At 40.9% G+C, this 24,124-nt stretch overlaps 1 protein-coding gene across 2 annotated transcripts in view; it reads right to left on the reverse strand.

The window, feature by feature from the left end:
* NPSR1 (neuropeptide S receptor 1) overlaps positions 1-24,124 on the reverse strand; it is a 204,410-nt gene that overhangs the window by 38,600 nt on the left and 141,686 nt on the right. The window contains exons 4-5 of one of the 2 annotated variants that reach the window (XM_075557551.1): positions 13,042-13,135; positions 1,464-1,665 (exon numbers count right to left, since the gene is read on the reverse strand). In XM_075557551.1, coding sequence (XP_075413666.1) covers positions 1,464-1,665; positions 13,042-13,135 — 296 coding nt within the window. The remainder of the gene's footprint in view (positions 1-1,463; positions 1,666-13,041; positions 13,136-24,124) is intronic. The other variant, XM_075557552.1, reaches the window with a different exon arrangement.

Genomic DNA, 24,124 nt, shown 5'->3' on the forward strand with positions numbered 1-24,124 from the left:
CTCCCATTGGCACTGCCTGCCTTTGCAGTTTTAAGTGTAATGTAATTACCATAATAAAGTATAAAACATTAACTACACTATAAGTAGACATAATCCATAATATTATTTCTATGATCAAAAAATAGCTGTTAATCCTTCACCTAGAACATAATATGTGACACACTACAATGAGCTTGAGGCAAATACTGAGGAACAACATGCCCCCGCCCCCACCCCCCGAAATTGCTTGCAATTTCTGGTTAACGCACACATACAGAACCATCATTTCAGCGGATAATGCTGCCACACGACCAAATGAGACTGTGTCTTGACAATGTTGTAGTCTTCTCTACTGGAAGACCACTGGGTGCAGGACAAAAAGAAGAGTCTATGACTTGGTTTCAAAGGCCCTTCACAATCAGCCTGACCTCAGTCACTTGAAGAAGCTTAATGACCATCTTAATGACCTCCAATGACAACTACCTGCTGGTGTAACCACTTCACCCACACTCCCTCTGGCCTCCTTTTATTTATCCATCAGCTCACACTCTCTATCTCTTTCTCAACCTTTTTCTCTCTCAAGGGTGGTTCCCAAGAAGTGCTCTCTGTCATAACCTGGGGATGTGACTGAATTGTGTTGAATTTATGTTGAAATCCTAACTCCTGGCACCTGTGAATGCAACCTTGTTTGGAAATTGTGACTTTGAGGATGTTATTGGTCAGCATGAGGTCATCATGTGCAGCGTGGGTCCTAATTCCATCCAAGTGGTACCCTTTTAAAAAGAGGAAAAGGCAGAGAGAGATAGAGATATATATAGAGAGAGATTGACACACCATGTGATGCGACAGCTACAAGTCCAGGAAAGCTTGGAGCTGCTAAAACCTAGGAGAGAAAAATGGAATATAACTCTCCCTCAAAGCCTCAGGAGAATTCAACATGGCCTACACCTTGGTTTCAGACTTCTAGCCTCAAGAACTGGGAGACAAGACAGTCTGTTCTTATAAGCCACCCACGTGTGGTATTTTGGTACAGCAACCCCAGGGGACCAAAATAGCGGCCATGTCTGTGCATTGCCTTCGCTGCACACCCACTGTAGCACATCAGTGTCAAAGTGTTCAGTTTTTATTTCAACAGTACCCACCCTTTCAATGAACGTCTGCATAGGATGAAATAAAAACATGATGTCGGTTAAGTTCTCTGAGCTTGCATTTTCTCATCTATAAAATGGGAACGAGAGTGTTATTTCACAGAGTTGCCATGGGGTTAGTAGTTGGACACTTTGCACAATGCAGACTCGATGATGCATACTTAGAAAATGTTCCCTCTTCCTTCCTCTACTTTGGATGAGCGAGGCTTAGTCAATAGTCCCTTTAGATAAAATCCTGCGATCCAACCAGTTCCTCCAGGATGCTAGAACCGATGTGCCCCGCAGAAAAGGAGAGTGGCATTTAATAGACAGAGGAACCCCCCAGTTGCCTCTTACCTGATGATGGTCAGAGGGATGAAGTACACCAGGACAGCCACGATGGTCATGTACGGTGTCCAGTAGGAGTCATCAGGCCACACGGCCCAGCACTGCACTTCTCCATTAGAGAGTTTCCTTTTTCCAAATATGATTAGGGTGGGAATGGAGAACAGGAAGGAGAGACTCCAGGCAATCATGATGAGGACCTTGGCTTGCTTCTCTGCTTAAAGAAGAGAAAGGGCTAGCTGCAAACCCCAAATAGCCTTAGGGAGCATACCTGGAGTCGATTGTGAATAAGCATCGAGGTTCAAGTCACGCTGGCCCCTTAGTGCCGCCTGAGCCTTGCTTCCTCTTGCATAACATGGGGGCAAGAATAGCTTCCTTATTGGACTGATATGAGGATTAAGAAGCAGATGCTTTTACAGGTCATGGTTCCTCAATTTCTACTTTCCTCTTTCTTCCCTGGTTTACTTAACTAATTCTTGAAAGGTTGATGTAGCTGGTCCTCTGGAGTTAGGGGGATCAGTTTGCCCCTTAGGCATCTGATAGGTGTACCCGCTAAACACGTTGGGCTTCTCTGCCTTCACTCTTCCCTTGTACTCAGTGTGCAATGCACTGGGGCAGTCTGCGAAGGCTGTTGTGAAATGTCAGAGGCCTTACAAAACGGGCAGGCCGAGCTTCTCTTTATTTCTTTGTAGAAATAAATATTTTTTAAATGTTGGGATCAAGAAAGAACACTGAAACAAGCCCTGGGTGGATGGAAAGCAGTGGGAATTTGGTTCAGAAAAGAAGCAGCAAATATGATGGGATTAAGAGATCAGGTGATTTGACCAGTATGCTTTTCTTCTGGATGATCAGGGTAAAGCTTGGGAGGTGGGTGGGGGGGTGTTTTTTTAGTAATTTAGTAATTGCTCCAGCATGGCTTTGTTCTTTCACCGGCGAACACATACCAAACAAGGTGACATCTAATCGATTCCAACTCATGATGACCTCACGAGTGTCAGAATAGGACAATGCTCCACTGGGTTACCAATGGTCGATTTACAGGTAAGTGGATCTCCAGGGCATTTTCTGAGGTTCTTGGTGGTCTTGAACCTCCAACTTTAAGATTAGCAGCTGAGCATACCAACCTTTGCACTATGCATGTTATCAACGTGTGTCTGCTCTATAGCCTGGATTTTGGGGGCAATCTGTGGACTCCGGAGCCTTCCTCAAATTCCATTTGATTAGAAAACAAGATACTTACTTTTGAATCAGATGGACATGAACTGGCTAAAAAATCAAACCTCAAGTTTATTCCAATTCATGGAGAACCCATGAGTGTCAGAGTATAAAAGTGCTCCATTGGGTTATGAACATAATAGGATTAAAAAAAGCAGGAAGCTATGCTTTAGAATCCTCTACCTACGGATCTAAAAATGTCTCTCCAAAGTCCCATCAAGGCATGAGCTTGAAGGTACTTTTCTCATGTTGGCGCTGGGCTATACTGGGAATCCCCACTGTCTTAGGCTGCTAGGTGGGCGCATATCTGAGGACAGCCTGTTCAGAGGTGTAAAGCCTGTGGATACAGAATGGCAGGAAGACTGTTGGCTTTCCAGGCGACTGAGCCCACCTACCATGGAGTCACAGCTCAGGGACTGCACTGATAAAATGCAGGGTAGAGGCCTCCAGAGTGTCCTCCAAAGAGGCTGTGTCTGTCACTGGCCAAAAGCCAGAATTCCTCTTGCATTTGTGCATATCAAATGTCCAGTGCGGTCCTTCTCTGCCTTTGCCATCACTTTCTATGATACGCCTGCATTCATTTACTCATTAGACAACAGATCATGATCACAGAAACATCACAAAATACAAATAAACAACCAAACAGAAACAGAGGAACGAAACAGAATTCATAGTGCCACCACCCAGAAATAGCTCTTTGAAAATGGTGAATCCCTATCCATATATCTCTAGATGACAAAGAATAAATGGGATCAATTATAATAAACATGCTACTTTGCAGCCTACTTTCCTTTCTGAAATAAATATGATCATTTTTTCAAGCAAATCTGTAGGCTCCTTTCTTCAAATATAAATTTATGTTGAACACAGTATAGAGGTGTACAGGGAACCCCGGAGCTCAGGTGGGTGGCATTACCCTGAAGCAGTCTCTCTCTCTCTCTCTCTCTCTCTCTCTCTCTCTCTCTCTCACACACACACACACACACACACACACACACACACACACACACACACACACACATGCGTGCGCCTTCTGGGAGCCTGAGAAACTCAAGCTGAACAGCACTGATAAAATAGCACCTTTTTTCAATGTTCATGTCAAATTCCAATTTTATAAATAGTCTATAGCTAAGTATTTAGGTTGTGTCTATCTTCACTATAAATAATCCCTATATATCTTTTATAAACTGATCGGGTTTTTCTTTAGGATAGACTCTTATGGGAAAATGTATAAGCTTTAGGCAACTGTTGCTAAATTTCCTCCAAGAGTGTCTGCAATTCCTGGCTTCTGTTGGAAGTGCAGAAACATTTCCTTTCTCTCACTCTCCCACAACAGTGAATGTTCTTCCTTCTCCCTTAGCCGGTATTTAAAATTTCCTATGCAAATGATCAATTTTGCAATCCTCTGGTGGTCAAAGTGACCACTGTAATGCTCTGTTTATATTCCTTTCTTTTAAATTCACTTATGTTCTTCTCCCATTTTACTTGATTTCTCTTTTATTTCCTATTATCTACCAAAATTCTTTGGAAGCAGGATATCAACTGCAGTAAGGTGTCATTACTTGTTATGGCTCTTCTAGCTTTGTAATTAAAATGATTAAGTAAAAACACCAAAACCAAACTCATTGCCATTGAGTTGGTTGCATAGTGGGACATGCTGGGCTGAAATCCACCAGGTCAGCAGTTTGAATCCACCAGTCACTCCTTGGGAGAAAGATGAGGCTTCCTACTGCCATAAACAGTTACCTTCCTAGAAATGCACAGGGGAAGTTCCACCCTGTCTTACAGGATTATGACAAATGACTGAGTAGGAGCCTGCAAATAAGGTGTAGTGAATTTTAACTTGGCAATGGGTGAGTTTTCACTGGGTATAAAGTACGTTATTTCAGAAGCAGGAACCGAGAGTCTTACAACCATCAAGAAAGAAGAGTGCCGTGGTGGTGGTGCGTGTGCATGTGTGTGTGTGCGTGCATATGTGTGTGTGTGTGTGTATGTATGTGTGTGAGAGAGATTGAGATACCTGTGTGACGTGGCAGTGGCGGCACCAGCACAGGGACCAGAGAAGAGAGCGGCGGCGTCCACAGCTCACGGGACGAGTAAAGCTGAGTGCACCCAGGTGGGAGGCTGACTTGTCGAGTGGGGACACTTTAGGGGAATTTATCCTAATATTTGCCTGAGGAAGTCCCAGGCTAAGGGACCACGTGGTTGAGAGACTAATGACCTCAGAGAGATATACCTACCAGCATGGCTGAGAAGAGGCACTGCTGAGGACAAATGACCTGTATCCTTAGTGTGTCTGGATCTTGACTTGTGACTTGATTTCCAGAATAAACCTCATACTAGTGAGTGTTCTCTGTAAGTTCATGTAGCCATTTGGACCATATTGAACCCAGCAGAAAAGTAGCGGCCTGTGGGAAGGACCATTACTGTCAGAATGGATAAAGGATGGAGGGTGGAGATGTGTCTGACTTGAACCCTGTAGCAGTGGTTCTTGGGCTACAGTGGAGATGGACTCTCCCTACCCCCGGTGTAGCCAAAGAAGATCAGAGATGACCCTCATGCCATTTCCTCATCAACCCTTTACCAGTTACATAAAGCATAGATATCTCTTGGTTGTAATATCTCTTGGTTTTTCTTTTTAAGTGTTCACAGCATTTGTTATTTGTGTAAAGATGTATTAAGATTTTTGTGTCATAAAAAGTCTTTGTTTTGACTTTTTGTGTTCTTGCTACAAAACTGTTTCCCTCCCCAAGATGATAAAAATCCCCATCTGGTCTTTTAATAATTTTATGTATTAACATTTTACTACTTATATCTGACTAAATTTTATTTTGTAATTAGCTGTGACATGTTGATATAGTCATCTTTTCAAATGATTAGACAGTTATTCTACCACTGTATACAGATTAGCTTTTTTCCTAACTGATTTGAAATTGTATATGAGTCAGTATTAACTCAATGGTAGCAGTTGGTTTTTTTCTGGAATCTACATCCCCCCCAAACCATCCACTGAAAACTCGATAGAACACCGTTCTACCTCGACATGCATGGGAATACCAGGACCCAGGATCTGCTCATGGCAACTGAGGAAAAAAAAAATCCTATTCCAGTATCATATTATTTTTAACATTGGCATATTAAATTGTATTTTAATACTGGACACTAAAGTTCTCTATTATTAGTCAACATTTTTCTAATTGTTCTCACATTTATATCTCCCTTCCAAACTTATAATTATCGACTTATCGAAAATTGTTGGTTAAAGTCATTACCACTTAGGTGAAGAATAAGTTGTGACTCCCCTACTCTTTCCCCCAAGGTTTCATTGCCACTGCCTTCCGCCTGTTGGACCGCACTCACTCCTGCCTGCCTTCTACGCGATAGGTGACATGGTTTCACTTGTCTTTCTCTCCCGCAGTGTGCTGTCTCTTTTCCTCTTTCAGGCTCCCTACATTCTCTCCTGCTCTTCTCTTGCTCTCTCTGTACTCGTGTAATGTCTGGTGACATTTGGGATTTTCTTTTCATTTCACATTGCATAGATTATTGTACACAATGTTTTTAATCACTCAGAATGTGATATAGATGTTTTCACATGCATGCATATTCGTGTTCATGGATCTGCCACCTCCACATAGAGAGGGAGGATGTATAAAGTCGAGGGCAGTTTGCTAGACTCTAATAGCTTGAGTTCAAATCCTGCCCCGGCACTTACTAGCATGCGGCATTAGGTAAATTACTTTGACGTTCAGGATCGACATTTCCTTATGAGGATTAGAGTAACATGGATTACCCACTCATTACTGTCAAATCACATCTGACTCAGAGCAGCCCTACAGGACAGAGTGGACCAATCTCATAAGGTTTCGAAGGCCGGAATCTTTACGAGAGCAGACTGCCCCATTTTCCTCCTATTGAGCCACGGGAGTGTTCAAACCTGCAAACTTCTAGTTATCAGGAGAGTGCTTCGCACCAGGGGAAGGCACAGATTATCCACTCAGTAAACATTATTATTATTATTTTTTTTAAAATCATTTTATTGGGGGCTCTTAAGGCTCTTATCACAATCCAAACTTCGATCCACTGTGACAAGCACATTTGTACATATGTTGCCGTCACAGTAAACATGATCATTGCTTCAATGTTGTTAGGTCCTATTGATTGTCCCAACTCATGATGCCTCTACGTAAAACTGAAGAAAGCACCGCCCAGTCCGGTGCCATCTTCACCATTGTTGCTATGTTTGAGCCCATCGAGGGATGTCCTTTCTTACTCTGACGCCGCACAATGGGGAGGTGGAGAAACATTTCCATGACCTTTTCATTCCTTTTTCCACGAGCCGTTGGAAGCATCTCATAGTTTAGCTAGCACGACGCCTTCGCCGGGGCACATGTCCAAAGCACACGAGGCAGAGTGTCACCAATCTCCCTTATCAGGAATCTTCTGGCTGTCCTTTCTTCAGGACAAATGTGCTCATTCTTCTGGCTGGTCAAGGTATAGTCAATATTCTTTACCAGCACCACAACTCAAGGACATGAGTTTTTCTTTGGTCTTTCTTATTTCTCATAGAATTATTATTGAATTAATTCCTTATTGGCTACAACCTTCTGAAATCATAAAATTAGCCATTTCCCCACGAAGGAATGCCCAAGTTAGCTTTGCATGTGTGCTATTCTCTTCAACACTATAATACACAATACATGTGTATGTATACATGCCACCTTCTGCACATACATGGGTGTTTCTTGAGAACAGGTATAAAGAGGTAGAATTTATATGTCAGAGGGATTTTAAATTTTAGTAGACACAACTAACTTTCCCTTCAAAGTAGTTGTACCAATTTACAACCCCACCAGTAGTAAATTAAACTTCCATGTTCTCACCTGCTTCCAATTCCCTGATGATATAAATGAGAAGTAGTCTAAAGTCTTGATCTGCTCGCTCTAGTAATTTTGGAGATTCTGTGGAATGGTGTTTTAAATTTAGTATCCATTTTTCACAATGTGGCGTCTGTCACATTTTTATGATAACTGATTACATCTTTGCAGTTGAGGTTCCTTGTTATGGGTTTCTCATTTTCTCAGTCTGCTTGAAGGGCAAATGAGGTCACTGAATTTCTGACTTGTGAGCTGTCAGGGCATGAAGGACAGCGGACAGAGCCACCAGGGACCTAGTCCTGTGGCCAGGAACCCACCTTTCCTCCAGGACTCCCTTTGTTTTCAAACCCAGTCTCCTGCCATTTGGAAGCAAATCCCTCCATCCCTGCCGCCTGCCTGGGTTAGGGGAGGACACAAATGATGAACACTTCTAACTCTGCAGGAAGATTCACACGGCCAGTTGCCATCACCCGTTTGCCTTTTCCCCCATCTACTCAGGGAGTGCGTAGACTCATTCTGCATTGCTGCTGTGTCTTTGATGACTGGACACCTTGCCTGTGTGGTTTCAGGCTTCTCTTTGACCCATGTGTCTCCTCCAGTCATAGATGACTTACTGGTTCTACATCAAGGAGGGCTTTCCTTCTTGTTTTCCCATATGATTGTCAAGCATAATTTATTTTGTTTATCACTTTTGGGGTGTGGAAGGAAAGGAGGGCACAGTAGTTTGTTTCTGAAAAATGAGCAAGATCAAAGGTGATGTTCATATTTTTTGGGAAAAAAATCTACTTTTGCCCCTCCCCTTCAAAACCTAATTTTTGTCTAATTATGACTATACAATTATAGCAAGTCTTTCCCTTGTGTTTGTAAGTATATAACCATCATCAGGTACTCTGAGAGTACTGAAACAAGAACACCAAATCTGTACATCTACTAACTCGAGTATTGCAATGTGAAAGATATGTCAGGGTGAGCAACACCTTTGTGAGAAGGGCAATCATAATCAGAGGATATATATATATACATATCTGTATATGTATGTATATATGTCTATCCTAAGTCGCATCGGATGTTTTATTTAATAATTATCACCAAACTAAAACAACAACAAAAAACTTTTTTAGAAACCAGTTATGAATTACAAACTCTTAAGAAACGAATAAAGAATTTCAAGTAAATGGAGACAGTCCTTGTGACATATATCTAGTAGTTAAGCAATTTTATACTTTCGGAGAACTGTTTCCATTTTAAGTGACTGCATCATCTTCTCCCACCATTTGTCAGTTTGTCATACTATGGTGGCTTTTGTGTTTCTGTGATGTCACTGGTATTTTCAATACCAGCAGAGTCACCCAAAGTGAGCAGGTTTCACCAGAGCTTCCAGAATAAGAAGAGAGAACCCAGAAGAAATGGGCTACTCCCTTCAGAGGAATTAGCGATGGAAAACCTTGTGAATAGCACCAAAACACTGTCAGTTACGAATACCTTCTGAAAACTAGCAAGAGAACCTTGCCAGTGCCGGAAGATGAGCTCTTCAGGTTAGAAGCCCCTCAAAATATGAGCAAGAGCTGCCTTATCAAAATAGACTCAACACTAATGATATGGATGGAGGAAAGCTCTGGGGACTTTTGTTTGCTGATAAGACATAATTCAATATGAGAAGAAACAACTGTAAACATATATCAATAATTATTACATGGGATATATGAAGTATTAATCTTGGAAACTTGCAATCCAGAAAAAAGGATATGCAACTCAGAAAGACTGATTTCATAAGTGTTAGTGAGCTGAAACGATCTGCTATAGGTCATTTTGAATCATATGTCAGGAAATCACATGCTGGGAATGACACAATCAAGAGGAATGGTGTTGCATTTATTGTCCCAAAAGGGCATATCAATATCTATCTTGAAGTATATTGCTGTCTGTGATAGGATAACATCTATCCATATGTGAGGAAATCTAGTCAATACCCATATTCAAATGTCTGCACCAAACACTAAAACTAGTGATGCAGAAACTGAAGAATTTTGACAGCTTATTCAGTCTAAAATGATCAATCATGCCATTAAGATGCATTAGTAATTTTTGGTGATTAGACGCAAAAGTTGGAATTGAAGCAAGCAACAGCAGTTGGAAAGTATGGCCTTGGTGACAGAAAAGAATTTTTCAAGGCAAATGACTTTTTCATCATAAATACCTTTTTCAACACCACAAAAGTCAACTATAAACATGGACTTCTCCAGATGAAAGACACAGTTATCAAATTGACTACAACTGAGGAAGCTCAGTATCAGCAACTACAGCAGGCCAGAGGATAACTGTGGAACAGACTCTAAATTGCTCACACGTCAGTTCAGACTGAAACCAAAGAAAATAAAAACAAGTCCACAAGAGCCCAAATGATCCCAAATATGAGTTTGAGCATATCCTACCTGGATTTCAGGAACATCTCAGGAACATATTTGTGAATTGAGCACTAATGTCAGGAAACATGACAGCTGTGTGATGAATCAAGAATATCATACACAAGGAAAGCAAAATGTCATTAAAAAGACAGGAAAGAAAGAATAGATCAAAACGAATGTCAGAAGAGACCTGGAACTTGCTCATCATAGAGTAGCTAAAACAAAAGGGGGAAAATGAAGTTAAAGAGTTGGACAGGAAACTTGAAGGCAGCTTGAGAAGACAAAGTCAAATATCATAATGAAATGTGTAAAGACTTAGAGTTAGAAAACCAGAAAGGAAGAGCATATTCAACATAGTTTAACTGAAAGAACAAGTGCAAAACCAATTCAAGCCTTGAGTTGGGATATTGAACGATTCTGCGGGCAAGTATTGAATGATGGAGAAACAGCAAAGGGAGATGGAACAATGCGCAGAGTCACTGTCCTGAAACGAACCAGGGGACAGTCCACCATTTCGAGAGGTTGCATATGAGCAAGAAGCAATGGTGCTGAAGGAAGTTCATGCTGCACTGAACGCATGAGCCGGAAACAAGGCTCCAGGAATGGATGGATGACGTTGGAAATGTCTCAGCAAGCTGAAGAATCGCCGGAAGCACTCACGCGCCTATGTTAGGAAAACTTTAAGCAACTCCTTTTAAGCCAATTGATTGGAAGGTACCCATATTTGTACCCATTTAAAGTGAGGTGACCCAACAGAATGTGCAAATTATAGAACAGCATCATTAATATCGCATGAAAGTAAGACTTTGCTGATGATCACTTAACAATGGTTGCAGCAGTGTACTGACAGGGAGCTGCCAGAAGTTCAGGTTGGATTCAGAAGAGGATGTGGCACAAGGGACCGCATTGCTGATATCAGCTGGATGTTGGCTGAAAGTAGAGGCCACCAGACAAATGCTCACTTGTGTTCTATTGACGATGCAAAGGGTGTCTGTTGTGTGAACCATAAAAGTTCGGAGAGCGTGAAGAAGATGTATCCTTCCCCCATATTTGTTCAATTTTTATGCATAGAAAATAATCAGAGAAGAGGGTCTCTGAAGAAGAATGTGGCATCAGGATTGGAGGAAGCAGGATTACCAACCTCCTATATGCAGATGCCACACCTTGCTTGCTGAAAGTGAGGAGGGTTTAACACGCTTGATGATGAAGTTCAAGGATCGTAGCCTTCTGTAGTGATTCCAGCTCAATGCGAAGAAGACCCAACTCCTGAAAATTGGACCAATAGGTAACATCATGGGAAAAGAAGAGATGGAAGTTGTCAAGGATTTCATCTGGCTGCTCTCCCAATCAGTGCTCAAGAGATCACATGGTGCGTTTCATTGGGCAAATCTGTGGCACACGATCTTTTTTAAAGTGTTGAAAAGCAAGGATGTTACTTTGAGGACAAAAGTGTACCTGACCCACGTCATGGTATTTTCAGTCACCACATATACATGTGAAAATTGGACACGGAATAAGAAAATCTGAAGAAATGAACGCATTTAAATGGTAGTGCTCACAAAGAATACTGAAAGTACCATCACCTGCCAAAAGAACAAATCATTGTGCCTTGGAAGAAGCATAGCCACAATGTTCCTTAGAAACAAAAAATGGTGAGCCTTTGTCTCAGATAATTTGGACATGTGATCAGGCTAGACCAGTCCCTGGGAAAGGACAGGATGCGTGGTGCAGTAGAACGGCCGAATAAGAGATGCAGACTCTCGGTCGATGTATTTAAAAATGCATGCAACAATGGGCTCAGGTGGAAGAACAATTGTGATGGGGGCAGAGGATTAGGTGTGTGGGTTTTGTTTTGTTGAACGTAGATAGAGTTGTGACGTGTCAGAATCAACTCAATGGCACCTGACAGCCACCACACCCCTCTTTCCGGTGTGTTCCTTTGACGTCCGAATGTGTCTGGGACATGTTTGCTCAGAAATTCAGACTGTGTCAGGGGGTCAAAGCAGAACCTTTTCCGACTTCCCTTAATACACTCCATATATCTATGTTAGAAAACAAGCCATCTTTATATTTAAATATCGGGAGGGTTCTAAAATACAGTATGCTCTTAATAACAGTACCAACAATACTGCTCTCCAAAGAAAAGGAAGAAGAATGCTAGCGCTGAGGTGAATGATGGCAAAGTGAGCCCCGGTGGCTTTGGATCATTCCTGGGAATTACCAGCCTTTTGGAAGGCAGCCATACTTTTTTATACACATCTTTTTGGACAGTCATACCAATGATGTGGGGAATGAGGTACCAGAGAATATTGAGAAAGGGAGAAAACTCACTTCACACTCATTGCCATTGCATTGATTTTGACTCATAGTGACAGGGTAGAACAGCCCTTACGGTTTCTGAGACTGTAACTCTACAGGACTAGAAAGCCTTGTCTTTCTTTCAAGGAGACAGGGAGGAGGAAGATGGGAAACAATGTGTAAGGTATTATTATTAAACCTTATTAGTAAACCTGATACCCAAAATATCCCCTAAAGTCCTTTTGAGGTGGCTATAGGTGCTCGGCTGCAGACGGAAGGGTTAGTGGTTGGACTGGACCAGCTGCTCTGGGGGAGGATGGGGTAGCAGTCTGCTTACGCAAACATTTACACGCTTGGAAGGTCTGTTCTAGTCCATCCTATAGAGTCACTATGAGCTGGAATCAACTTGACATTTTTTAATGGATATGTTTTCAAAATCTATGAATAATTTCACTTAACTAGTAAAGAATATTTGCCTTGGGCATTGCATTCTTTTAAAATCTATTTACATGGGATTTTATGGGCAGCAATAGCTTGAAAGCTTAGTAGGCAACCTAGGGGACAGTGAATTTATGTGAATGGGAGAGGAACAACTCTGAAAAGGATTACACAATTTGAAGACAATGATTGGCACTGAATTGTTTGTGTGGGAAAAGGTGGATTGGTGCATATTCTGCAGTTGATATTCTCAGCGGCAACAACAAGACATTCTGTGAACAGAGAACACGTGGTGAAAGCAATCCCACCCTCACTCAAGGCAGACTCCTCACACAAGAGCTCCCGGTGGAGTCAGCTCACCTCCTTGCAGGAACTTCATGGGGTAGACGATGGCATGGTACCTGTCTATACTGAGGGACACCAGGACGTAGGTCGAGGCGTAGAGCAGCACCACCTGAAACAGAACAGAAGGAGGTGCATAACTTCACAGAGATGGGAAAACACACATCAGAGAGAGACTAGCATTGTGTGATGGTTACCTGGACCATGAAAGGACTGGGCTAGAGAGAGATGGGGGTGACTGACTCTGAGCCAGGGAGTGGACGGCTGTTCTTGGTGCAGGATTTACATCGCAGCTGTGACAGCTGAGAGTGCTTCCAGCTCTTCCTCGCTCCCTCCCTCCCTGGGCTGCTTATAAACTCCACCTTTTGGGATCAGATCATACTGACATTTGCATGGTACATTTGTTTGTGAATGACTTTTCAAGTTTAACTATTTTTCCCCATTACCATTGACATACTACAATAATTAGAAATAAAAGTTCTCGTGCCTTTTCATTGGTGAAAGCTGTGGAGAGATAAAAGAAGGGTCGGGGAATTTCAGGGCACCACGTGCTGTTTAGAATAATTTATAACCATTATTGCTGGTACCTCCGTTTCGCAGGCACAGGTTCTCTCTCTTTGTTCATCTTACACGTGCCTTTAATTATTTTGTGGACAGTATGATGGGCAGACTTTGCAGATAAGGAAATTGGGATATCAGGGGTGAATATCTCTCATGTGAAGAATATTTTCAAAATGTAATTAAATGAAATGTGTATGAAAGGATGATTCAGACACAAATGTTTCAGATTCAGAGAAACTGGGCTCTCATTACTTCTCAGCTACATCTCTGTCTCCTAACTTGAGGGTCAAAGAGTATATGAACGAGTTTCAAAAATTTCGTGGAAAAATGAAATGAAAAGATAATGGAATTTTGCCAAGAAATTTTTGAAGCCCCTTCATAAGAGATTTAAAAACCAAGCCTGAGGATAATCTCAACTTTCTCTCTGGAACTAAAACCCCAAACCAAATTCACTGCTATCGAGTTGATGCCAACTCAGAGCAACCCTGTAGGGTGAGGTGGAACTGCCCTTGTGGGTTTCTGAGACTGAACTTTTAATGGGAACAGAAAGCCCCATCTTTCTCCCGCAGAGCTGGCTCCTGGTTTAGAACTGCTGACCTTGTGGCTAGCAGCCCAATGTGTAACCACTATGTCCTGAGGGCTCCTCATCCTCTCTGAAACAGCCTCATCTTCCTCCCAGAGATAGAGTAACAAGAGAACAGGAATCTAAGTGTGAGCCTTTGGCTTTTTTCTAAAATGAAATAGAAATGCATGACCTTGACAATAACCTGTATTCTGAATCTGTATTGTTGTGTTCTTTTAACTGGCTCAACTAAATAATCAACTACACTGATGTTCTTTATGATTTTTATTTCTTTAATATTACCAAAAATAGATTCTAGCCATGATGTGGAAGGTCCCACAAGGGGGAGTTCTGATCAGAGATCGAAGACCTCCTTGAGGACTCTGAGAAGAAGTTTGTCTGTTGGTTAAAATAAAAACAAGTTGCAAATGGAGAGAAATAAAAAAGATGGCCAAATTAAATAAAATATCAAGACAATTGTCTCCTTGGAGAAGAAACAATTTGTTGGGTGATTCATAAATTCAGAAACATAGAGGTTGGCTATACCCAGCAAAGATGCGGCATCAGTACCAACTGGATGGATTAATGGCAGATGGGAAAGAGAACACCTGGAACATCGTGGTGAGAAGGCCACGAGTCTCCCCTAGCCCATGGACTATCTTGAGTGACGTGATGGTGCAAATTCAGAATCCAGAGCAGGAGGAGTAGTTGTAAGAGATGGGACCTCAAACAGAAGTTACTGGTAGTAGACATGCTTTCTGACACAATCAGTAAGAGTATTTCATTGCAGGGATTAAACCAATTCAAACATGTAGGTGGGGTAAAAAATAAAGAAAGGTTACCTAAAAGAAATTCATCTCCAATTGTCATAATGCCAGGAAACAACATCACGTTATGTGCAGCGCTTTAAAGGGAAATAAAATTGGGATCCAAGAATTTTGTAAATATCAACCATGTACCAAGATCCAGAACAATTTCTTGGCTATATGAGAAAGAAGAAAATAGAACATGATAGGCGCTTCCTGAAAATCCACCTCAGCAGATTTAGAATTGTTCTAAAATTAAGAATTTAAGAAGAGGGAGGGAAACAGAATAGTAACAGGGATCAAAATAAAATAGTAACAGTTACTGTAAACAATGAAATTAGAAAACCGCATTGCAACAAAACAACTAGGGGTAAAGTTATGGACTATTTCAGGAAAACACTGAGTAGAGCGAGGGGAAAGAATGAAGGTAAGAATTCTTGCTACATTTCTCATGTTTAGGTATCTTGTGTTTTATCTTTAATAGAGATATAATTTGAGTTATAATAAGCTGAATTGAACAATTAAACTATGATATAAAAAGATAGCACTGGGTAAAATTAACCTGCTAGTTGCTTATGTAAAAAATTTCAACTAACTTGGGTGGCTCTCACAACAGAAACTTATTCTCTCGTCATGATGAGGCCAGAGAACTAAAACCAACGTGTTGTTCAGGACACCCTCGCCAATGATTCTTCATTGCTTCTTCCAGTGTTTGGTGGCTGCATCATTCCAGTCTCTACATCTACTGTCATTTGTCCTTCTCCATGTCTGTCTTCCTTTTCCTTTGCCCACTCAAATAATTCAGGATAATCTCCCCATCTCAAAATATCTAATTTTAATTCTCTTTTTTTGGCCACAAACAGTAATGTTCAGAAGTTATAAGGATTCAGATGTGGATATCTTTTAGGGAAAAGCATATATTTTAAACCTACCACAGTGCATGATCAAACAAAAATAAAAACAAGCACGAACCCCCCAAAAGTCTTAATGTAGAGCATCAAAATGAGGCAGCTAAAATAAAACCAGTACTACGCGTCACAGTAAATAACAATGGCTTTAACACCTTTAATGAAAAAAACATGACTGATAGAGTCTTCCTAAAATGCAATTATGTACTGCTTAGTAGAGATACATCAGATTTGAATTATATCAATATTTAAAAACAGAATGCTGGTCAACAATATATTGAGCAAGCAAAAATTTAAACATTCAATACAACACTGTTATTAAACAAAGTGAAATTCAAGGTAATTATATGGGATAAAGAAATTATTTCTGATCATAAAAATATAATATATTATGGCAGTAGAATAACCCTAAACTTTTCTATAACAAGTAGTATAATTTTAAATATGAGGAAAATATTTCAAGGTTTTATGGAGGAAAAAATCTGACAATGCGTAGATAGGAAAAATTAAGCAAAACATGTAACATAAGTAAAGCATAAGTTCTTGAAAAATATCTAGAGAACATTTAGAAATATTGGTTGTATACAGAACAACTAAGGAAAAAAAATCTGAATAAATTTCCAAAAGTAGAAGATATGTAAATCACATGTGTAAACGAACAAGAAATAGACTGGAATTAGTAACATTTTAAATACCACTTGGAAATTTAAGCAACCTCATAATTAACTCAAAAAGGAAATCAAAGTAAAATTATATCAATTCATAAATGTCAACAATGAAAACGCTACACATCAACAACATATGGGACATCATTTGGAGAACAGATGGAAGCTTAAGGACATATGTGTGGGATCTCACTATCCCACCCCCAATTCAGACAGAAATGACCCAGGAAATACAAATCCGAAGAAGACATTGCACAGAGAAGTGAGGCTCAAACACGAGGAACTTCAAAGATCTTTTACGTAGCAAAATTCCAGAATGGATTAGTTTAAAGACAGATTCCTGGGTTGACTTTTCAAAAACATGAATAGACTTAAATTTGTAGAACAGTTTTAGAGTTATAGAAAAATTGAGCCGCTAGCACAGAGTCCCCATATTGCCTCACTCCCTGCCTTCCAAATCTAACCTGTTATTAACGTCTTGCATTCTTGTGGTTCATATGTTGCCATTAAGGACTAATATTGGTGCATCATCTTCTAAAGTCCATAGTGTCCATTAAGGTTTGCTCTGTGTTACCCAGATAGTTCTATGGCTTCTTGCAAGGAGCCTTGATGGATTAGTGGGTCACATAGTGAGCTAATAACTGCAAGGTCAGCAGTTTGCACTCACCAGCCACTCGGTGGGAGAAAGACATGTTCTCATAAAAATTTGCAGCCTCAAAAACCCTATGCAGGGTCACCATGAGTGGGAATGGCTCAAGGACAGTGGGTGTTTTGCTTCAGGATGGCTTCTTACAAATGCAAAATGTCCACCATTATTGTATTATCAAGAATAGTTTCACTGTCCCCCCCAATTCCCTGGGTTTCACATAGTCATTCCTCCCTACTTTCCCCTAAAACCTTAACAGTCACTGAACTTTTTATTGACTCTATTGTCTTGTCTTTCTGAGAATGTATTTGGAATCATACAGTATGGAACCTATTCAGATTGACTATTCTCATTTATCAATGGGCATTTAAGCTTCTACCATGTCTTTTTAAAATGTTTTATTGGCATATAGTTTACATATCATACAATTCAATAGGTCAGTACTATCGAGAATTGTATGTCATCACTGTAATTAATTTTAGAATATTTTCTTCATTATTGTATTCATAATTGTTAACTCTCCCTATCTCCCCAAGCTCCCATCATACCCTCAAGAAAACATTAATTAAGTTACTGTCTCTGTAGATTTCCCTATCCTGGCTTTCATATACTTAAAAACAGTAAAATAAAAAACTAACAAAAATAGCAAAGTAAAACAGATAAAACCTTCAATTGAAAAGAAAGGAAAACATTAAAAAAAAACTAGAACAAATTTAATTGGATCATAAAGGAGCTCAAATGGTAGGGTGCTAAATTTTAACATAACTGCATCTGCCCAATCTACTTTGCTATGCATTCTGCATGATAGCAAGGCCATTCACATCCCTGGTCCATGGTCAGAGGGGATTCACCAGGGGCTTCATCCAGGTGTAGTTCCCCTTCACGTTTTATTTATTTATTTATTTATTTTCTTTTTCTTACCCTAACCCTAACCCTAACCCCTTCACGTTTTAATTTTTTTTAAAAAACTGAAACAACTTTAAAATGGATCAAAGGGGAAAATCAAATGATAAGATACTACATTTTGACCTAACTATGTCTACCATAATCAACTTTACGATGCCCTCTGTCTGATAATAAGCCTATTCACATCCTCCAACTATGATCAGAGGGTCACCATGTGAGGACCCAACAAATTGATTTTGGGTTTCCACTGTCATCCACACCCAAACCAAGTGTTCACAGTTTAAGCTCTGATACCATTCCCTCCTTTAGATTTGGATTATATTATTTACAATCTTTGGATCACACAGGCTGATGTACTTCTACCATGTGGACTTATTTGAAGGCTGCTTGTTTGAAGACAAGCCTTTTAGACCCCAAACACGGTTCTTGTTTATAGCCGGGCACCACCTAATTTCTTCCCTGCCTTTTGGTATAGCACTCATACCTTTGGCCATCTCTTCATGAGGTCATGAGGTCAAGAAGGTCAAGAGCCACCTCTGCCTTGAGGGTGCCCAGTGAATGGTGGGCTGGGACTACCATAAACTTAGTATTTTATTGCCCTCCTTGCTTCATTATGAAATGTTTTAATCCACTATATCTTTTCAAGATCTTCTTAGCTCAGTTCTTTTTATCACCAAAGAATATTTGATTATAACACATACATAAGTTATTAATGCATTATTTTTGAAGGGATGGCCCAGCTGTTTGAGTTTTTGCTAATTAAGAATAAAGTTTCTTTAAATATTCATGTACAGTTTTTTTTGATGGACATCAATGTTCAGCTTGATCGGCGCATAATCACTGTATTGCATGGTAAGATTATGTTTAGCTTTGTATAAAACTACCAAATCACCTTCCCGAGTGGCTGTACCAGTTTGCACCCCCACCAACAATGAATGAGAGCTCTGTTGCTCCACATCCTCACCTCACACCAGTGTTTGGGACTTGAGCCATTCTAAAAGACGTGTAATGGTACCAGGCTGTTGTTTTAACTTGTAATTCCTTAAGGACATTTGATGCAAATATCTTTTCATATGCTCACTTGTCATCTATCTTTTTTTTTTTTTGGTTAGCTATCATTTAGATCTTTTGCCTCTTTTTTAATGGCTTGCTTAGTTTCTTATTGTTGAGTTTGAAGAGTTCCCGATATATTTTGCTTTCAAGTCCTTTACAAAACATGTGCTTTGCAAATAGTTTCTTCCTTTCTCTTGTTCTGAGGATGGGTGTGGCAGTTTCTAAGGGCTTAAAAAGTCAGAGACGAGGACTGCACTGGACTATTATTACTGATTTTACCTCGGGTATCATAGCAACCCTAGAGGACAGTTGAACTGCCCTACTGGGTTTCTGTGTCTGTAAACCGTCACAGGAGCAGAGAGCCCCATCTTTCCCCTAAGGAGCAGCTGGGAAGTTTGATCTGCTGACTTTACCATTAACAATCACATGCTTAATCCACCATGCCACTGAACAGTAGTCAGGGTGAGTTTCACCTTGCGTGTGGTCTCATCCTGGGGAATAGGATGCGGAAGTTTAAATGGCTGCATTGAAACCATCACCTGGGACAGTATTGAATTAAAGTACGGTTTCCTTGGCAACATTAAAAACCAAACTCACTGCCATTAAATAAATTCTGCCTCATAAAAATCCTCTCTAGGAGTTGGGAGGCTGTAAATCTACAGTAGCAGACAGCGACAGCTTTTCCCACAGAGTGGCTGGTGGTGTGAATCGCCAACTTTGTGGTTAGCCATCCGACTCTTACTAGGCTCTGCTGCGGGAATAGATTCTTCATTGATGTGGATCTAGAGCATAGGAGGCAGAAAGTCTGCTTTACCAAGCAAAATGCTAGCAACAATAAGAATCAATTCTCTCCAAGGAGGCAGATCTTTTTAAGCATCTATCATGAGATTTAATAACATGGGGTTATAATTCTAGTACTTTCACCTCAGCAAACATCAAGAAAAATCGAAGCAAACCCAAATCCCTTATTTGGTGTTTTCCACAGTTCTGACGATATTCTTAGTTCAGCTAGTCTATGGATAGAAAGCTGTCAATGAACTTTCCAGTTTAAGATCCAACTACTGAACTCTTAACAATTCAATAGAACAAGTGAGGAGCCTTAAAACATACCTACTCTTCTCTTGTAGAGAGATAAAATTTCTAGAATGCTCACTATGAAAAAGTGAATAATTTTTAAAGTGGTGTAAAATATGTGAACAAAATCATAGCATTATAGATGAAGAAAATGTCCATCAAGAGGTAGAGTAGACCAAGTCTTTGAGAATGACCCATCTCAGAGAGCGGGCAGACATTTCATACAACTCTTTCCTTTTTCCCTACTGCTTTAAAATTTTACATCAATTTTTACTTTTTTTATTTAGGTGAAATTCACATAAAAATGAAGAATTGTATAAAATAATTCTGTGGTATGTAGTATATTCATAGTATTGAGAAGCCAGCATCTCCATCCAGCTCCTACCTTCTCTGACATAGAGGAAACCTTGAATCCAATGATTGACACTGCTTACCAGGTGGCTAGAAAATTATCTGAGAATGTATCCTCAAAAAGCTTTGGAGTATAAGGTAAAATAAAAAAATGCAAGTAGCAGAAAACAAGAGTTACTTACAAGTGAAGAAATATAAGATTTTTTTGTTCTTATATTACTCTTAAAGAAGATGAAATAATAGTCATAAATGCTTTCTTTAGATGAAATAAGAATGATGCCAAAATATTAATCCAGCCAAATTCTGGTTAATAAGCAAAAGCAATAGAAAAAGTTTTTTAGATCAACAAGTAATTGGGAAATAAGTGCAGATAGCTTTGAAGAAAGTTGTTGAAAGAAAAATTATAGTCGAGTGAGAGGATCATAGGAAGACTAAAGTGTTTGTCTATATAAATGTACGTGTGTGTAATGGAGAGGTAATATACACTAGAACATTCAGAATATTGAAGTGTACAATTAATCGGTTCTTACTGTCTTCACAAGGCTGTCTAATTCCAGGACAATTTTGCCACCCAAAATGAAACCCATTCTTCCCATCTTCCAATCCCTGATAACTACTAATCTTAGAAAAAAATTCAAATAATTTTATTGGGACTTATACAACTCATCACAATCCACATTTGCATCGATTGTGTAAAGCACACTTATACATTCATTGACCTCATCATTCTCAAAACACTTGCTCTCCGCTTGGGTTCTTGGAATCATCTCCTCATTTTTCTTCCCCCACTCCCTTCCCACTCCCCCCTCCCTCATGAATCCTTGATGATTTATAAATTATTGTTTTATCATATCTTACAGTGCCCAGCGTCTCCCTTCACCTACTTTTCTGTTGCCCATCCCACAGGGAGGAGGCTCCATGTAGATCATTGTAATTGATTCTTCCTTTGTACCCTGCCTTCCCTCTTCCCTTCCAGTATCGCCACTCTCACCACTGGTCCTGAGAGGTTCATTGTCCTGGATTCCCTGTGTTTCCAGCTCTCATCTGCACTGATATGTTTCCTCTGATCTAACCAGGTTTGCAAGGTAGAATTGGGATCATGATAGTTGTGGGGAGGAAGCGTTTAAGAACTAGAGGAAGGTTGTGAGTTTCATCAATGCTACACTGAACCCTGAGTGACTCATCTCCTCCCCCTACCCCTCTGCAAGAGGTGTCCAGCTGTTTACAGATGGTTATTGGGTCCCCGTCATGCACTCCCCTCATTCACAATGATATGATTTTTCCCCCCTTTGGTGCTTGATACCTGGTCCCCTCGACCCTTCGTGGCCACACAGGCTGGTATACTTCTCCATGCGGACTTTGTTGCTTCTGAGCTAGATGGCCGCTTGTTTACCTTCAAACATTTAGGACCCCAGACACGATATCTCTCGATAGTCAGGCACCATCAGCCTTCTTCACTACACTTACTTATGTACACATTCGTCTTCAGCATTTATATGGGAAAGGTGAGCACACAGTGATGGTTTGGTTTTTGATGCCTCCTACCTGATCCCTTCAACACCTCGTGGTCACACAGGCTGTGTGCTTTTTCCCTGTGTGCTTCTTCCATGTGGGCTTTGTTGCTTCTCAGCTAGATGGCTGCTTGTTTACCTTCAAGCCTTTAAGACCCCAGATGCTATATCTTTTGATAGCCGGGCACCATCAGCTTTCTTCACCACATTTGCTTATGCACATGTTTGTCTTCAGCAATTGTGCCAGGAAGGTGGGTATCATGGAATGATCGTTTAGCTGAGCAAAGTGTTCTTGTACTGAGGGAATGTGGGCATGGAGGCCCAATGTCCACCTGCTATCCTACTAATAAACCTAAAAATATACGCACATAGATCTATTTCCCCCTTAATCATAAATTTATTTACATATGTTCATCCCTGTATTTAGGCCTCTATGTATGCCCTTTGCCTCCTACTTCTTTCCTCTATTTCCTTATGCTTTCCTCCTGTCCCATTACCATGTTCAGCCTTCATTCAGGTTTCAGTAATTCCTCTCGATTACACTGCCCTTGGTCACTCCCTACCAGTCCTCCCATCCCCTCCCTGCTATTGGTTTTGAACCACTTGTCCCTGGGTTGGCCAACACCTCCTCCCTTCTCCCACCTCCCACTCTCCCATTGTTTTCTTCTCCACATTGTTTATCCACCTTTCTTATCTAGATAGACTTGCAGAGATAATAATATGTGCATAAAATTGCAGATGGCCTCGACAGCAATGCCAGCAACACCCACAAACTAACAAACAAAGAAGCCACTGACATACAAAATCTAAAAGAAGAGAAAAAGAAAAATAAGAAAGAAAGGCCTGTTAATTGTTCAAGGTCTGTTTGTTCACCTTTAGGAGTGTTTTCCGGAGGAGTCTGATGGGGTTCCATGCCCTGGCCCCAAAGTCCATCCTTGATACTGCCTCAGGACCTCCTTGTTCTGCTTCCCCCGCCCCTCTACTGCACGCCCCCAGTGTTTTGCCTCAGTGTGGTGGGGTCAACTTGGTCCCATGTAGGGCATGAGTTAGTGCAGGATGTCGCATCTTGCGGTGGGGCCAGTCATATGGTCCTCTCTGTGTATTGGCCACTCCAAGATGGGCTATTGTCCTCTGAGTTTGGTGGGCCCTGGTGTGCTCTACTCCCCTCCTCATCTTTCACTTGCTTCAGCTTCCTTTTGGTTAGGGTAGGTCAGTTCCTTTCCCTCACCAGAGGGTCTATTGTCATTTTCTGTGCCACTCCCTTCTATGGTGGGGGTCAGGGTGATACTGTTGGGGACAAAGCAAATAGTCCAGTCTTTTTGTGGATTCCTCCACGTGCTACGTTGTCTTCGTGGATTGGCATGTCATGGTGGGGTCTGTATGCACATTCCAGTCTGTGGGGACACAACCAATACTCTCCCCATGGATGGATTAGTGCCCTGTTCCCACCCCCGGGTCATTAACTCAGTTTCTCCCCACCCCGATTCTCCCTCCACCTGCCCAGTTTCCCTTTCTTTATGTACCTCCCTGGATGTGGTCTGCCCTCCCCCCAACTATCTATGCCTCCACCAGTTTATTGTGAGATAAGTGTTTATTCTTCTATTCCTGCAGTGTTGATTGTACTTACATCAGGGGGTTCATGTTATACCTGTCCTTTTGAGATTGGCTTATTGGCTTACCTTGCTTAACATGATTTCTTCCAGCTCTTCCCATGAAACAGCGTGTTTCATGTGATCATCTGTGCTTTTCAGTGCTGCATAGTACTCCATTGTATGTATGTGCCAGAGTTTACTAATCCACTCATCTATCGATGGAAACTGAGGCTGTTTCCATGTCTTTGTGATTGTGAATTGTGCCGTGATAAACATTGGAGCGCAGATGACTGGTCGTGTTTTATTTGTTACCTCCTCTGCGTGTATGCCTAGTAGAGGGATGGCTGGGTCATAAGGTAGAGCAATTTCCATTTTCTCTCAGTATCTCCAGATTGCTTTCCACAGTGGCTGTACAAATCTACACGACCACCAGCAGTGGAGGAGGGTTCCTACTTCACCACAGCCT

Source organism: Tenrec ecaudatus, chromosome 9 (genome assembly GCF_050624435.1).
Source record: "Tenrec ecaudatus isolate mTenEca1 chromosome 9, mTenEca1.hap1, whole genome shotgun sequence".
NCBI classification, from domain to species: Eukaryota; Metazoa; Chordata; class Mammalia; order Afrosoricida; family Tenrecidae; genus Tenrec; species Tenrec ecaudatus.